The 18,281-nt window shown below is 44.3% G+C and overlaps 1 protein-coding gene across 1 annotated transcript in view; it reads left to right on the top strand.

Annotated features, from left to right (window-relative positions):
• Nucleotides 1-18,281, top strand: part of LOC115093265 (diamine acetyltransferase 1-like) — a 106,911-nt gene that overhangs the window by 12,163 nt on the left and 76,467 nt on the right. The window contains exon 2 of the mRNA XM_029604930.1: nt 5,907-5,958. Within this exon, the coding sequence (XP_029460790.1) occupies nt 5,907-5,958 (52 nt within the window). The remainder of the gene's footprint in view (nt 1-5,906; nt 5,959-18,281) is intronic.

The raw sequence follows: 18,281 nt of genomic DNA, 5'->3' as shown, positions 1-18,281 counted from the left end.
TCAGACCAAGGGTGCATCAAGCCCAGCATCCTGTTTCCAACAGTGGCCAATCCAGGCCATAAGAACCTGGCAAGTACCCAAAAACTAAGTCTATTCCATGTTACCATTGCTAATGGCAGTGGCTATTCTCTAAGTGAACTTAATAGCAGGTAATGGACTTCTCCTCCAAGAACTTATTCAATCCTTTTTTAAACACAGCTATACTAACTGCACTAACCACATCCTCTGGCAACAAATTCCAGAGTTTAATTGTGCATTGAGTAAAAAAGAACTTTCTCCGATTAGTTTTAAATGTGCCCCATGCTAACTTCATGGAGTGCCCCCTAGTCTTTCTACTATCCAAAAGAGTAAATAACCGATTCACATCTACCCGTTCTAGACCTCTCATGATTTTAAACATCTCTATCATATCCCCCCTCAGTCGTCTCTTCTCCAAACTGAAAAGTCCTAACCTCTTTAGTCTTTCCTCATAGGGGAGTTGTTCCATTCCCCTTATCATTTTGGTAGCCCTTCTCTGTACCTTCTCCATCGCAATTATATCTTTTTTGAGATGCGGCGACCAGAATTGTACACAGTATTCAAGGTGCGGTCTCACCATGGAGCGATACAGAGGCATTATGACATTTTCCGTTTTATTCACCATTCCCTTTCTAATAATTCCCAACATTCTATTTGCTTTTTTGACTGCCGCAGCACACTGAACCGACGATTTCAATGTGTTATCCACTATGACACCTAGATCTCTTTCTTGGGTTGTAGCACCTAATATGGAACCCAACATTGTGTAATTATAGCATGGGTTATTTTTCCCTATATGCTTCACCTTGCACTTATCACCTTGCACTTATCCACATTAAATTTCATCTGCCATTTGGATGCCCAATTTTCCAGTCTCACAAAGTCTTCCTGCAATTTTCCAGTCTCACAAGGTCTTCCTGCAATTTATCACAATCTGCTTGTGATTTAACTACTCTGAACAATTTGCCTGTGGCATTCTAAACCTCCAGAGAACCTCCAGTGACCAAGCCACTTGGTCCATGGGACCTCAGTGTGGATCTGGAACAGCTTATGAAGCCCTTTGAATCTTTGGAACCAGTTTCTTTGAAGTTTCTCAAATAGAAATTAATATTTTTTGTTGCAATCATGTCAGCAAGAAGTGTCAGTGAATTTCAGGCATTGGTTTATCATTCTCCTTACATGCACGTCTTCCACAATAGATTGGTGCTCTCACCCAAAGTGTCTACCAAAGATGGTGTCAGCTTTTGATATAAATCAAGCCATCATGTTACCCACGTTCTTTTCCAGCTACATGCACATAAAGATGAAAAAGCCCTTCCTTCCTTAGACTGTAAAAGAGTCTTGGCTTATTACCGGAAGAGAATTCAGCAAATCATCAAGCCTCACAACTATTTGTCTGTTATGATACTAACCGTCTGGGCTTAGCAGTTGCCAAGTGTACATTGTCAAAAGGGCTAGAAGACTATACCATGCATTGTTATGTGCTAGCAGGCGTACAGGTTATAGACTCAATTAAGGTTCATCAGGTGAGAGCCATGGCTGCAACAGTAGCTCATTTATGAATCGTACCTATTGAAGACATCTGCAAAGCTACAACTTGGTCATCAGTGCACCTTTTAATGTCCCATTACTGTCTGACAATCTATCAAAAAACAACAGTAAATTTGAACAAATAGTTTTGTGTAGCCTATTCATCCAGTAGTTTACTCTCCATGGTGGGGTCCGGGTTGCTTATTCAGAAAATGTTCTGCTGCATTCCTCAGCTTGGGACTCCTCACATGTCATAGTTAATTCAGTTCTATTTGTCAATGGAGAAAGAAAATTTGCTTACTGTAAGCATGTTTCTCCTTAGATAGCAGGATGAATTAGCCATGCTAAGTACTCACCCACCTTCTTGGAGAGACAACTACCTAGCTAAACTTAGCTCTGTAATCGACTGAGGGGCTCATGAGGCAATACCTGAGCAAAAACTTTTGCATTTTCCCATTTGGGAAAAAGCTTGTCATGGCTAATTCTTCCTGCTGTCTATGGAGAACCTTATTTATGGTAAGAAAACTTGCTTTACAGCAGACGATAGATTTCTAATACCTTCAGAGCAATAAGAGAAAAAAGTAGTATGCGATTCTTACATTATAGACAAGAGCATGACTCAAACCTTTTTTCCTGTAAATTTCCATATAGAGAAGAAGTATTTAAAGATAATAAATAACTGAGGGGTGCACACGAAGAACAGTTTTTGAAATGAATCCAAACAAGCTAATCTTAAAACGAGCGCACATGTGCCCATACACCTGTGTATCGGTGCGCTTGCAGAGATACTCTGGAATTTTAAATCATACGCATACTTGTGTGTGTATGATTTAAAATACGCCTACTGCACATAAGTATGCTCCTAATTTTAAGAGGTTACTCGAGCAAACCTACTTTTATATCTTCTATAGGGGTCGCTTCTAAAAGTGTTGCTCGCACAGAAAGTTCCATATGCACAAGTATGTGGGCAATGCATGAGCAAAATGGATTTATAAATGCTGCGATTTACGTGTGTATATGCATGTGTGTGAGCCAAAATATAAGGGGGCGGAAAAGGGTGGGGAATGGGTATTCTGGGGCAGGGCCAACTGTTACATAATTCTGTATTTTAAAAACGGAGGCCGCAGCATGTGGCAGCTTGTTAGCTGTGCAATTTTACTGCTGCTCCTGATGAGAAACAAGTCTGCAGATTTTGTGTTTTAGGGTTTACATAACAAGGTGAGGGATTCTGGTCAACTGGGGGGCATGCAGGATGAAGAACTAGAGGGTCTGGATGACCTCAAAATTGACTGGGCAAACTGGTGGACTACTTTGAAAAACTGGGAATGTCTCTCGCGTGAGCTTGTTTTAAAATACACTTACATTCATGTGTTAAAGCCAGCAAAGTCCTATTGAAGATAGGCAAAATAGGTTTGCTCGAGTAACCTCTTAAAATTGGAAGCATACTTAAGTGTGGTAGGTGTATTTTAAATCAAACGCATGCAAGTGCACGCATGATTTAAAATTCAAATGTATCTCCACTTGTATATGGGCGCACGTTCACTTATTTTAAAATTAGCCTGATAGTACTTTGTGGTTTTAATGTGCGTATGTAAGCACCAAACAAGCAAATCTTGTACACAAAGGGCTAGATTTTAAAAGGTACGCGCGGGCATACATTTGTGCGCTCAACCCGGTGTGCACAAATGTGCACCCAATTTTATAAAGTGCGTGAAACCGCGCGCACGTTATAAAATCCAAGGTCAGCGCGCGCAAGGGGGTGCACAATTTTATTTTATTTATTTATTTATTTATTTATTTTATATACCGACGTTCGATCGAGATATCACATCGGTTTCCAGATAACTAAAAGAATATGGTAGTAACAGCCCTATTTTACATTATAACATTGTAATAAATATAATAAATTATAACATTGTAATAAAATATAACGAATTGTAACAGAAATAACAGGATTACATGGAACATTTGATATAGTATATAACATATGTACATAAATGACTTGTTGATGAGGATATTTTAAGGTTAAGGTTGGCAAGGAGGGTTGAAAGGGGGGGGGGGGGGGGATAGGTGGGAGGAAGGTGGTGCAAGGGAGGGATGATGGTGGTGCGAGATGCTTGTGTAGGGGGCGTGGTGTGTTGCAGTTGCATTTGGGCAGGTTACGTGTCAGGTGGGAAAGCTTATAGGAACAGCCATGTTTTGAGGTGTTTTTTGAAGACTTGCAATGAAGGTTCATTTCTGAGACAGGTGGGGAGGGAGTTCCATAAGGTGGGGCCCGCTATTGTTATGGCTCGTTTGCGGGTGACGTTGAGGTGTGCAGATTTGAGATTGGGTACGGCTAGGAGGCCAGTGTTGGTGGATCTGAGAGTTCTTTGAGTAGGGTAAGGTTGTATTCCGTTGTTTAGCCAGTTCATATTGTTGTTGTTTATTTTTTTGTGCATGAGGGTGAGGGTTTTATACTGGATTCTTTGTGTAATGGGTAGCCAGTGGAGTTCTTTGAGAGTGGGTGTGATGTGGGAGGATTTTTTGTTGTTAGAGATGATTCTGGCGGCAGCGTTCTGTAGCACTTGGAGGGGTTTGATGTGGGTTTCTGGTAGGCCAAGGAGGAGGGAGTTGCAGTAGTCAAGTTTTGTGAAGATAATTGATTGAAGGACTGTTCGGAAATCGTGCTCTTGGAGAAGGGGTTTGAGTTTTTTTAGTGTCTGGAGTTTGAAGAATCCATCCTTGATTGTATTGGAGATGTGTCGTTTAAAGTTGAGTTGGCTGTCGATTGTTACGCCTAGGTTTCTTGTGGACGGCGTGGGTGAGATTTGTGGCACTCCCGGGTTGGTTGAGCTTCCTGGGTGGTCGGAGGGGGTGCACTTGAGTGGATGAGAGGGACGGTCATCGTGGATGTGAATGATTTCTGTTTTGGCTTGGTTGAGGCATAGTGATAATTGAGATAGCAAGTGGGATAGATTTGAGCTGAGTTTGTTCCATTTTTCCATGGTTAGTTGGATGGACTTGTTTATGGGGAGTAATATTTGTATGTCGTCTGCATAGATGAAGTAGGTGAGGTTTGCCTCTGAAAGGTATTTGCATAGTGGGATGAGGTAAATGTTAAATAGGGTTGAGGATAGTGAAGAACCTTGTGGGACTCCATGAGTGAGGGGCACTTGAGAGGATTCAGATGAGTTCGTTTTGACGATGTAGGATCTGTTTGAGAGGTAGGAGTTGAACCATTTGATTGTGGTGTCTTGGAGACCAATTTCTTTAAGTCTGGTGAGGAGAGTTCTGTGATTGATGGTGTCAAAGGCGGCAGATATATCAAGAAGTATCAGGAGGAAAGATTTGCCTTTGTCGCGGCCTCTGAGGATGGTATCAGTGAGAGAGAGGAGGAGGGTTTCAGTGCTGAAGAATTTTCTGAAACCATGTTGTGCAGGCTGTAGAACATTATAGGTTTCAAGGTGTTCTGTGAGTTGATTGTTGACTGTTTTTTCGATGATTTTTGCTAGGAATGGGAGGTTGGAGACTGGTCTGTAATTTGCTGGGTCGGATTTGTCGAGTTGAGGTTTTTTGATGATAGGTTTGATGATGGCGTTTTTGAGTTTTTCTGGGAAGATTCCTTGTTCTAGGGATAAGTTAATGATGTAGGTTATTGGTTTGACAATAATCTCTCTGATGAGTTTTAGGGTTTTGATGGGGATGGGGTCTAGAGGGTGGGATGCAGGGTTGGTTTTTCTGATGATAGGCTCGATTTCTGTGGAAGCAACGGGTGTGAATTGTGACCATGTGTGGATGGGAGGGGGGATGTCAACTGGGTCGTTGTTTTGTGCAACTTGCGCGCACTGAGCTGCGCAGCCTTCCTCCGTTCCTTCCGCCCCCCCACCTTCCCCTACCTAACCCGCCCCCCAGCCCTACCTAACCCCCCCCTTACCTTTATCCTATAAGTTGCGCCTGCCTCTGGGCAGGCATAGGTTGCACACGCCAGCCAACAGCCGGCCCGTGATCCCGGGTACAGCAGCAAATGGCCGCTGTGCCTGGAGTCTCCGGCCCCGCCCCATCTACGCCCCACCCCTTTTTCCAAGCCCCGGGACATTCGCGCGTCCCGGGGCTTGCACGGGTCGCCGAGCTTGTGCAAAATAGGCTCGGCGCATGCAGGAGTGGTTTTAAAGGGTTACGAGCGTATATTATGCCCGTAACCCTTTTAAAATCCGCCCCAAAGCTTTCTAGCAATGATAGGAGATAGGCAGAAAAAGATCATGTGACGTAAATATTGTCTGTGATGCTGTATTTCAGAGACAAAGAACTCAGTAATCTTTTGCATAATGTTTGAAGAATTACTGATATGAATTAAAACTGGTTTCCTTATTTCCTAGGAACTAGCTGCTTATGAAAACATGGCCCAAGCTGTTAAACTGACAGAAAAAGGTGAGAGCAGAAATTTTGTTAGCAAGGGTGGAGTAACAAAGCATGCGCAAAGCCACATAGATTTCCCAAAGATAGGTTTTCCATGTATATTTTCATCTACTTGAAGTTATCAGTGATTTAACAGATGCTGATGTATCTTGCTCTTTTTCCTCTATACTTATCAAATCAGAGTTGCCTTAATATTTTTACAATATTTTAATTTTGTCATATCTTGAATTACTATCATTTTCAATTATTTCTTTATTAATTATCTCATTTATATTTAATGAAAATGTATAACCAGGAATTACAGAAAAATAACATAAGAAATAATAAACAAAGGAAACAGAATCAAATATTTGTATTGGACCACATTAAGAGGAAAAATGAGGGAGAATAAAAATGGCAAAATTACACAAGAATATTATATCCGAACAAAGACCTGAGGATACCAGCTATTTATCATCTATACCAGCTAAGTTAAATAAGGTTGCTAACATCTCCCATCACATTCTGCTGATTATGAATAATGAGATTATTGTTAATAAAGGAAGAACAAGAAGCTTCAATTAACGTCATTTGAGAAGAAAGAACTGTTATAGACGGGAGGCCATGAGAGGTCTTGTATTCTGTTATATTACGGGAACACTCGGAGAGCGATCCCAACTTGAGGGGATATGTGTGCCCTTGGACCTCGGCACGATCCCAGACGAATCCAAGACAGCACCGAGGGTTGGTGAGGCATGTCCTAGCATGGGAGAAGACAAAGTCTGACCCTCCGCCGGACCTGCATGCTCCTGGAAAGCCAACAACATTATGTTGGTTGTTGAACAGTCCTCCGACCGTTCCCAGCCCTTTCAGACCTGCTGCTAGGTGTCGGCAAGAAGCTGCAGGCCGGACTGAGGATGAGGGTAGACGGAGGCCTTGTGACACAGAAGACTCAAGACGAGACGAGAAGACACTGGAAGGAGATGAGGATCTTGGAAGACTCTCGACGAGACGAAGAACTTGGAAGACTCTTGGACGAGATGAGAAGCTGGGAAGGTTAGACATTGGCTCTGTCTCTCAGGGCGCCCTACACAGTCCACCCGTGGGACTGGTCGTGGACCACCCTGTCCCACTGCGCGCCCTACACAACCTGAAGAGGCTGGTCACAGACCATGCGGAGAGTGGGACAAGCGCAGGAAGGGAATCCACCTGAGATGAAACTCCAATGACGAAGCCGGACCTTCCAGCCGGAGCTGGAAGGTCCGGCTGGAAGGTCCGGCTGGAAGTTCTCTTGACCTTCCAGCCGGAGCTGGAAGGTCAAGAGATCTAGGAAACACAGGAAGGGCTCCAGCTGAGACGAGACTCCAATGACGAAGCAAGGTGTCATCTGGAGAACCACAGGAGCTGGCGGATCCAGGAGAACTTGAAAACACAGGAAATGGAACAACAGGAAACCTGGAACATCAGGAAGTGAAACATCAGGAAGCCTGGACTAGGAACCTTGAAACATGAAGACATGGAACATCAGGAAGTCACAGGAAGTCACAGGAGACACTGGAAGCAGGACGAGACATGGAGCTCCAACGGAGAACAAAGACCTGACGGAGCGCTGGAAGACGAGACTTCCAGAGACAAGTAACTCCAATACAAGGCAAAGCTGAAGTGCAGGAGAAGCCCTTAAATAGGGCTGGCACAGGAAATCAGGAGAGCTGACTTCCGGTGGGGCCAGGTGGACCCCACCTACGCTGCCCCTTTAAGAAGGGGAAGAAGACATGGGCCTGCCCCTTAGGAAGGGGGCAGGACCAAGAGAGCAGCCATGCTGCCGCAGAGACACAGGCAGGAGCAGGGAAAGCCTGATGGCAGCGTCCCTGCTGCAAGGACTCCTTCAGGGGCGGCCCAGGCAGCAGAACAGGCCCCAGCGGTGGTGGCTCCATGCCGCTAAAGACAAGGATGAAGACTCATGGCTCTCTGCCGCAAGTAACAAGGAGGCGGGCTCCGGCTGCCGCGGAACGCGGCTTGATGTCAGCGGCTCCGGCCGCATGGGTGGTTGAGAGCGCGGCTTCAGGCCGCACGGGCAAGGCCCCAAGAGGGGCTTCATGCCGTGGAGAACATCAGCGGCTCCATGCCGTGTTGGGGAAGGCAGCATGGGAGGTAAGAGACCTGCTCGCAGGGTACTCCGCGGGTAGGATCATAACAAGAACCTGACAAGTTCCTTCCATTTCTAATATTCTAGTCTCCTGTTCTTCCATCTTAGATCTCACTTCTGATGAAAATGTATGCATTTGAAAAACAGAGAGAGATAGATTTTTCTCAAGTTTAGCAATCAATCTCCATACATTCAACAATTAACCTCAGTGGGCTCCTCAGTCTCTTCAACCATTCTAGTCATATTGGGTATAACCATAGGAAGCGAAGTCTCACTAGATTAACTAAAGAGTCTTTCAGGCTTAAGGTAGGTATCAGTGTCCCTACAGCCTGTTCAAAATGTATGGGAACCATAACTGCTTCTTAAAGATTAATATGTACTGTTGGGTTTCACCAAATAGCAAAGCAGCAGGTTGGGAAGGTGGCTGGTTAGTACCGGGACTTAGAGAGATTCCAGACAAAGAACTCTATGTAGATCTCCTATTAGGTCTCACCCAATCAATGAACATGGTCATCCATGGGACCATGGGTTGCTGGTAGAGGAGCTGGCGAAGATGTCCAGGGCTTTGTTTTTTCTGTTCCTTGCCATCGAAGCCTAGGGGTGAACCCTTTGGAGCACAGCTTTGGCAACGCGCTGTGTGCCAGATTGTTGACGTTGTTTTGCATGGGGGAGGGGAGGAGAAAGGAAGCACACCAACACTCACAGTCCATAGCCAGAAATATGCAGCTGGCTCCAATCACCACTCCTCTTTCTCAAGGCTCCAAACTTCCCCCTGAATTCCTATCACTTTCAAAAGCTTGAAACAACACCAACAAAATGCTTCATGCAGTAACATGATGTTAAATTACAGAACAGTACCCTATGAACAGGAAAGAAACAATGTTTCAGAGATAATTATTTTCTCTATAATTTTTTTGACAGTTCCAATTTCTGCACACCTATCTGCCCTCTAATATACAGTGGTTGATAAAAGTTAAATAAAGCTTATGACAGAACTTCAGATGGTAATAGATTTATTTATTTAAGGTTTTTATATACCGGCATTCATGATATAATCACATCATGCTGGTTTACAGTTAAACAGGGCTGCATAAAAATACAAACAGGAACTATAGTGCGGAAGAAAGCAGTTACAAAAAACAAGGATGCTTAAACTGGGAGAGAAGGGAAATAAAGAAAAGGTTAATAGCAGTAAAAATATTTACAGTGAACGGAAAATTGAGCTGGCTGTGTTATGGATCTTGAAGTTGTGGGACATTAGTTGGAGTCCGGGAAAGCTTGTTTAAACAGCCAAGTCTTAAGTCTCTTCCTGAAGGTTGGGAGGCAGGGCTCCTGTCTGAGATTGGGGGGGATGGAATTCCATAAAGGGGGACTGGCTGTAGAGAGTGCCCGATCCCTCAAGGTAATATGTCTAGTGGCTTTGGTTGGAGGTACCTGGAGTGATCCTCTGTATGCGTCTCTGGTAGGTCTTGAAGAGTTGTGTAAGAGGAGAGGTATTTGCAGGTCGATTGTAGTATGTTGATGGATGATTTTGTAAATAAAGGAAATAGATTTGTAGAGGATTCTGAAGTGAATTGGCAGCCAATGAAGGCTTTTTAGGATTGGGGAGATGTGATCTCGCCTCCTAGTGTTTGTTAATATTCGTGCTGCCACATTTTGTACCATCTGAAGCGGTTTGGTATAAGAGAAAGGGAGGCCCAATAAGATGGAATTGCAATAATCTAACTTTGAGAAAACTATTGCCTGAAGGATTGTTCTAAAGTCCTGAAAGTGAAAGAGAGGTCTTATCCTTTTCAGAACTTGGAGTTTGTGAAAACAGTCTTTGGTAGTTTTGTTAATAGAGGCTTTCAAGTTCAACCGATTTTCAATTAACACTCCTAGGTCTCTCACTTGTGTGGATTGTGGGTTGCCTGGATGAGTAGAGGTGATGTTACTGTTCTCTGGAGAGATGACCAGGAATTCGGTTTTGGTGGAATTTAATACTAGGTTTAGGCTGGTGAGGAGGCGTTTGATTTCTTGGTGGCAGTTTTCCCAGTGATCTAGTGTTTTCGAGTATGTGTCTTTAACGGGGATCAATATCTGAATATCATCTGCATAAAGAAAATGTTTTAGATTGAGGCTGGAGAGGAGCTGGCATAGCAGTAAAAGATAGATGTTAAAGAGCGTAGGAGACAGAGAGGAACCCTGTGGGACTCCTACGGTTGAGTCATATCGTGATGATTCTTTGTTTTGGATTTTAACCTTGTAGCCTCTATTGTTGAGAAAAGTTTTGAACCAATTAAGTGCGGCGCCAGTAATTCCTATGGCAGCTAACTGGTTTATGAGGATGGAGTGATTGACAGTGTCAAAAGCTGCCGAGAGGTCCAGTAGAATCAATAAGAATGATTGGCCTTTGTCGAGGCCCGTGATGAGGTAGTCTGTCAGGGAAATGAGGAGTGATTCTGTGCTTAAGGCTTTGCGGAACCCGTGTTAGGATGGGAATAGGAGTTTGTTATCTTCTATGTAGTCTGATAGTTGAGTGTTCACTAATTTTTCCATAACCTTTGCTATGAAGGGCAGGTTGGCAATCGGGCGGAAGTTATTGGGGTCTTTAGGATCCAGATTAGGTTTTTTTAGGAGTGGTTTGAGTGAAGCCAGTTTGAGGTCATCTGGGTAGAATCCTTGGGATAGAGAGCAATTAATGATGTCCGCCAGTGTTTTGGAGATGGAGTCAGGAATTGTCAAGAGGAGTTTAGTGGGGATGTGGTCCGCAGGATGAGAGGAAGGTTTCATTCTCCTTAATGCTACTTGTATCTCAGTGGAGGAGATGGGTTTGAAAGCTTCAAGACGGATGCTATTGATGGAGGGATTAAATGAAGTCGAGTGTGAGGAGGTATTGGAGGGCAACTGTGTTAGAAGGCTGATAATTCTGTTTTGGAAAAATAGAGCCAGTTCTTCCGCTTTAGCTTGTGCTAGGTTGCTGGGAACTTCCGGGGGGTTGATTTGAGTAAGGCTAGATACATAAGCAAAGAGTGCTTTGGCATCGAAGACCAGGTCATGGATCTTGGACGCGTAAAAATCCCTTTTTGATTTTAAGGTAGAGGACTTGTACTGGTGTAGTGTGAATTTGTAGGCGGAAAGTGTGCTGGCGCATGGGGCTTTGCGCCATTTGTTCTCTTTCTGCCTTAAACATTGTTTTAGCTTTCTACGTTCATTGGTGAACCAAGGTTGTCTTTTGGAAGCGTTTGAGTGGGCTCTTTTTGTTGCTAGAGGACAGAGCTTGTTAGCTATAGATTCTGTGATTTTGTTCCAGGAACGAAGAGCAGTGTTCGAAATGGTGAGGTCTATAAAGGGAAGTTGTGAGGTCAGGAGAATATTAAGGTCTTCTGAGGAGCATGATTTTCTGTAATGAAATGTGGGTGAGGGAACGTGGGGGGTGCTGGATTCTTTCAGTGAGAATGAAGTCGAAATAAGAGTGTGGTCTGACCACGGTACTTTCTTGCAATTGAGGGGAGATTCAGGCTTGATGTCTTTGTTGACAGAGATAAGGTCCAGAGTGTGACCGGCTTTGTGTGTAGGTTTGTTCACTATCTGTTTGAATCCCATTGCTGAAAGGGCTGTGAGAAAGGCTTCACAACTGGATGAAAGTGTGGGGTTGTCTACATGCAGGTTAAAGTCACCTAGGATAATGGCTGGGGCGTCCAAGTTGAGGAGAGATGTGACTATTTCCACCATAGGGGAGGCATCTGTTTCCAGGAGGCCCGGAGGGGCGTAGACAAGTAGAATTTGAAGTTGGTCTGATGTGAAAAAGCCGATTTCTAGTTTAGAGTCTGAATTGAATGGGTGTTGAGAGAATCTTAAGTTTTTTTTAGTTGCTAAAAGAATTCCCCCTCCCCTTTTTTTCTGTCTGGGGAGGGAGAAGATGTCATAGGTCAGTGTCGGTAGTTGGTTTATTATGGCTGTGTCTGAGGGCTTAAGCCATGTTTCCGTTATTGCGCATATATCGGGCTTAGCGTCGGTGAGATAATCGGTGAGGATCAGTGATTTCTTGGTTAGTGATTGCGCGTTGAATAATGATAGAGAAAATAGAGTAAGGCCTAGGAATTGGGTGATCGGTGCAATCAGAATTGGAGTGAGGGGCGGAGTCCAAGATGGCATCTGAGTGAGCAGCAGAGGAAGTCGTGCTGCAGAGCCTGTATTTTTCAGCCTTGAATTTGTTTCTTTCCGTAAGAATGCCGCACACGAAACGGAAGGCCCGACTCCAAGAGAGCCAGGCAGACATGGAGGCTCGACAGAGTGTCATCCCAACCTTCTTTGCCGCGACGCCGAACCAGCCGGGAGCGAGTGCCACGACGGTATGGGGTGAGGAGCGAGCGTCCCCTGCCCAGGCAGAAGAGATATCGCTTAGCCCCGGCGCGCCTGAGATGCCGTCCCCGCCTCTGCGAGAGGGCGAATATCGGGAGTCAACACCCAAAAGTTCATCGCTGAACCAGGAAGTAGCAGGAGGAGAGGTCCTGGCAGAAACGAAAGGAACTACTCAGTTAGGAGGGTACATACCTCCGATATTGAGAGATAGCCCCGAGACTCTATCGCAGAGTACTACAAGGGACACTGTATCTGCAGCAGCTGAAAAGGGTGAGTCAAACCCAGAAATAACTCCCTTCCTGGTGAAACCTGAGGTAATTACGCTGGAAAGCCTTTGGGAAGCAATGGCAGCCATCGAGTCTGCCATTGTGAAACTGTCCAAAGTATGTATGGACTCAAATAAAAGATGCATTGAGAATGAGAAAAAGATGGAGGTGCAAGAAAATAAAATGTGTGAAATAGAAAATAAGATGAAAAATATAGAGAAACAACAGCTAACTATGATGCAATATGAGACTGTGCTAAATAAAAAGGTGGAAAATATTGAGAACTCTCTTAGAAGTTTAAATGTGAGGGTACTAAATTTCCCGGTTATACCTATAATGCCTCCTCTTGATTTATTTAAGAAATATCTGACAGAGATACTGAAAATACCATTGGAAGCTTTGCCGTTGATTGTTAAAGCTTATTATTTACCCCCAAAGAAAAAAAGTGAGGTTGGCCAGGAGAAAGAAGAGCCCCTAGCACAGATGAATATTTCGGACTTGTTAGAATTATCAACTGAGGACACAGTTACAAATAGAGGTGTACTATTTGTGACCTTCGCTTTTGCTTCGGAAAAAAACAATGTGATGAAAATTTTCTTCCGGAAAAGACATGAAAAATACTATGGACAAAAAAAAAAAAAATTTGGATTTTCCCCGACATTACCCGGTCAACCCAGGAGAGGAGGAAAAAGTTCATTGAACTAAGAAATGAAGCTTTAACCGTTTGCTCTAAAATTGTTATACGCTATCCATGTAAATGTGTAGTTAACTTTCAAAACTTGGTTTATGTATTTTTTGAACCTTCTCAATTACGATTCTTTATTGACTCACATAAGACAGCTGCATCAGCAGTACAGTAGGAATGAAGTAGGCGTCCTCACATTCGCTATTAAATCCCTGTTTCAAATTGCCTAAGATTCTCTCGCTCAGAGAAAGATGTATATGTATCTGCCCCCATAATTTCTTATTAGCAGGATGATATAAACATAGTTTATTTACCTTATTGGGGATATATTTCTAAGTTGCTAGTATAAATGTTATGTATCATTCTAATTTTCATTCACAATGATATGTTGTGTAAATAATTTAAAAAACAATAAAAAAAAAAAAAAAAAAGAATTGGAGTGAGGGATTTTATGTTGCGGTGTTGGGCTTGCCTGGTTGATTTTCCTATTGATGGTAGGCAGTGTTGGAGAATAGGGATTGTGAAAACTGGATGCATTCTGGGTAGTCGATCTGGCAAGAGTGGTGGACCAGAATGGAGGTATATAGAGGTAGCAGGAGGGGGATGGTAGAGAATTGGCTGAGAATAGGAAGAGAGTATGTCCTCAGGGACTGATGATGTGAGACTGTTGAAGAGCTGTTGTAGTGAGGTTGTTGGTCTGTTATGGTGGATGTTGTTGTGTTGGATGAAAGGGGTTGGCCCCGTGTAGATATAGAAGTTGAGGGGAGAAACGCCGCTAAAGTTTACTGGCAGGGGTAAGTGGAGCTGATGTGAAGATTTATAGTTGCATGAGAGCACTGCAGGGAGTCTGAGGGAAGAGGCTGAAGTGCGGCTGTAATGAGGTGTATAGCCTGCCCTCTGGGGCTGCACGAAGGGGCGGGCCCCTTTGTCGCGCTCCTTCGGCGCTCGGCGCGCGACGCCGAGCTGCCGCGCTGGATTTAAAGACCAATTGGGGCTGTCCCCCAATTGGCTGCTGGTCGGAGCGTCTCCTGATAGGATCAGGAGTGAAGAGGAGGAGGGCTCGGCTTCCTGGACCGAGCTGCCTCGTGGTCGGCGCTGGAGCAGCTGGAGGTGAGTGAGGATTAGTCTGGCCTTACCCCGGCGGGACTCCGGCGCCGATCGCGCAGGCCTAGCTGCACCCCGATCGCTGCTGCTTCCTCCGTTCGGCGCTGCTGCTTCCTCCGGTTGGCGCTGAGAGAGATGATAGATATTAGATCTGGTCTCATCAGAGAGCTGCTGTAGAACAAGACCATTTGCTAGGCTTGGTAAAGTATAGAATGATGCTGGGGAGAAAATGAGTTCTTGGTATTTTCTTCTATAAAGAATATATAATGCTATATTTTAATGTGATATATCTTATGAGTCAGAAATAAAGGATATGAGATAGCAAGATAAAGCGTAAGATAGAAGAAAGTCTGGTGAAATGACAGAAGGTACAGAATGTGCATAAAACCATGAAAGTATAAAGTACAGAGCTCACATAACCTCAGCCTGTCTCAAGGGTAAGTAATTGAATATTTGTGCCAGATGGTGAAAGAACTGTAACGTGTTTTATTTCTCATTCCAATTTTAGAGCTATAGTAAGGGAAGGGTGCTGATTGTGGAAAAGGAAGTTGGAGTTAGCAATAGCACCTTGAGACAGCTATTGTACAATAGAAAATGCCCATTATCTGCAAATTTGTGAAAGAAGATACATAGATGTTTTGTTAGGCAATAGGATCTATGACATATATGTCCTGAGTAAGAAATGAGCATTTACCAGCAACTTCCCCCCATGCACTTTAAACTGTACAAAATTCAGCTGCGTGAATTTTGACAGTTGCAGCTGTTCATGAACACATTACTCCAATACTTAGTTCCCTCCACTGGCTACCAGTCCAGTGGAGGATTAAGTACAAAATGACAGTGCTAACCCATGAATGTTTGAACTTAAACTCTTTTTCCTGGGCTAATGCTGTGCTCTGTATATACAAACATCATGCACTTATAGATTTATGCAGTAAGGGCTATTGGAGATACCCTCCACCCGCTCTGCCTGTCTAGCAGAGATTCACAACAAAGCCTTATCTAAGGCCCTGTTTTTTTGGAATGGTCTCCCAGATTCTTTATGGATGCTTGAGGACACCCAGTCCTTTAAAAAAGCATTAAAGACATTCTTATTTCAGTAGGCTTTTATTCTAGAACATTAATAGATAAATTAAATGGACATATTATAGAGTCTAGGATTTATTACAGTTCGTAAGGAGGTATCTGGGTCATTATGTCCATGTAGTTTTTGATATTAAGATCTAGGAATTTTATTGTGATACATTGGTGCTAAGCCATGCTAACTGTTTTAATTTCTGTGTGTGCTATTGACTTTCCCCACCTTGAACAATAGCTATGTGCAAGATACAAATTTTTAAATTAAAATAAAAAATAATTATAATGAACCAGAATGCATAATTAGGTGTCACTGGTGCACCATGACATCTCTAGCCTCAGCCAACCCAGGGAGCAGAAGGTCTGAGCTGGGAATCAAGCCTAGGTCCTTACGCAAGGCAGTATACAATTCTGCCACTCTGGCCCCCTACTTCTTTTTCCACGCTGTTACGGGAACGCTGGGAGCGGTCCCATTTCTGAGGAGATTGTGTACCCTTGGGCCACGTCGCGACCGCAGAGGAGCTCCAGGAAGCGCTGAGGCAGGCGAGGAGTGTCCAAGCACAGGCTGGAGATGCAGGACCCTGGCCTATGCCGAACTTGATCGCATCGAAGAGACCCAGCAATGCAATGTTGGTCTCTGGAGTAGCTCTCCGGCCACCTGCCGTATGGAATGGCAGATGCGACAGGATGAACAGAGGCTGAGGGCTGGAACAAATAGATTCAGACGAAGACTCAGGATACTGTTGCAGTTCCTCTGGAATGTCCTCAGAGAGGAATGAGCGAGATAGGGCATCTGCTCTGATATTCTTATCTCCAGGGCAGTATTTTAGCACAAAGTTGAATCTGTTGAAAAACAGAGACCATCTCGCTTGTCTATGATTTAGGCGCTGTGCATGGCAGAGGTACTCCAGGTTCTTATGGTCTGTAAAGACAGTGACTTGATGTTGCACTTGTTTGAGCCAAGGGGGCCATTCTTTGAATGCCATATTTATAGCCAGGAGCTCTTTATCTCCTATTCCGTAATTTTTCTCTGCTGGAGAGAAGCGACGGGAGAAGAATGAGCATGGTTGTAAGGCTTTTGAATCACTGGCCTGGCTTAGTACGGCCCCTACGCCAACATCTGAGGCATCGACCTCAACGATAAAGGGCTTGGTGGGATCCGGGTGTCAGAGACACGGCTTGCTCGAAAAGGCATCTTTTAACTTCTGGAATGCAGCTATTGCCTCCGGAGACCAATTTGCAACATTGGCACCTTTCTTTGTCATAGCTGTAAGCTATGACAAAGAACTACTCCTCACCCGTAAGTGAGGAGTAGTTCTTGATGAAAGTCCTGTAATAGTTGGTGAAACCTAAGAAACCTAAGAAACGTCTGAGAGCCTTTAGAGCGGTGGGTTGTGCCCATTTTTTAATACTCTCCAGCTTTTGTGGGTCCATTTGAAAGCCTTGGTTGGAAACAGTGTAGCCCAAGAAAGGCACTGATTCCTTGTGGAATTCGCACTTGGATAGCTTGGTATATAAATGATTCTCGTGGAGTCTTTGCAGCACTCTTTTGACATCCTCAAAATGAGTAGTCATGTCTTGAGAGAATATCAAGATGTCATCTAGGTAGATAACGACACTCTTATAGAGGAGATCCCGGAAAATGTCATTCATTAAATTTTGAAAGACAGCCGGGGCGTTGCATAGGCCGAAGGGCATCACTAAATATTCAAAGTGACCGTCCCGGGTGTTGAAGGCAGTTTTCCACTCATCGCCAGCGCGAATGTGAAGTAAGTTGTAGGGTCCTTTCAGATCAAGCTTGGAGAATATCTTGACTCCCTGTAGTCTGTCGAATAGCTCTGAAATCAGAGGCAGGGGATAACGATCTTTCACTGTTATCTCGTTGAGACCCCTGTAATCTATACATGGACACAATGTTCCGTCCTTCTTCTCCACAAAGAAGAAGCCTGCGCCAGCAGGAGACTTGGAGGGTCTTTTGAAGCCCTTTTGGAGGTTTTCCTGAATATATTCGGACATGGCTTTATTCTCTGCCATGGAGAGGGGGTACACCCATCCCTTGGGTGGTTCAGTGTTCGGCTTCAGAATAATAGCGCAGTCATAAGGTCTGTGAGGTAGTAGTACTTCCGCAGCTTCTTTTGAAAAGACATCTTGGAATAATGCATATTGAGGCGGCAACCCCGGCATTACTGGGATGGTTGGCATGCAGGGTAACGGAGCAACCTCCATCAGGCATTTCCCATGGCAGTCTGGACCCCAAAGTGAAAGTTCCAGTGTAGCCCAATTGAAATGAGGCATATGCTGCTGCAGCCACGGTAATCCCAGTACAATAGGGTGCATGGCCTTCTCTAAAACAAAGAAGGAGATAGTTTCAGAATGGAGAGCACTGGTCTGTAGACATACTGGTTCGGTGAGTTGGGTTACTTCACCCGGTAAGGGCTCTCCATGAATGGACGAAGGAAGTAGTGGAGACTTCATAGTGGTAGTGGGGATCCGTAGGTGCCCCACTAATCGTTGTAGAATGAAATTGCTTCCTGCCCCTGAGTCCACTAGGGCAAGAGTCTGATACTCTAAGGGTCCGCAGATCAAGGATACAGGAAGAGAGAGTGGAGGAGAAGGAGCAGTAAGACCTAAGAAGAGTCCTCCCGCAGGACTTAGGTCTGCCAGTTTCCCGGACATATAGGGCATGTTTGAACAGTATAGCCAGCTTGTCCACAGTACATGCACAGCCCCAATT

This window comes from Rhinatrema bivittatum, chromosome 6 (assembly GCF_901001135.1).
Source record: "Rhinatrema bivittatum chromosome 6, aRhiBiv1.1, whole genome shotgun sequence".
Lineage (NCBI taxonomy): Eukaryota > Metazoa > Chordata > Amphibia > Gymnophiona > Rhinatrematidae > Rhinatrema > Rhinatrema bivittatum.
The sequence above is the reverse complement of the archived record's forward strand: the minus strand, read 5'-3'. Positions and strand labels throughout refer to the sequence as shown.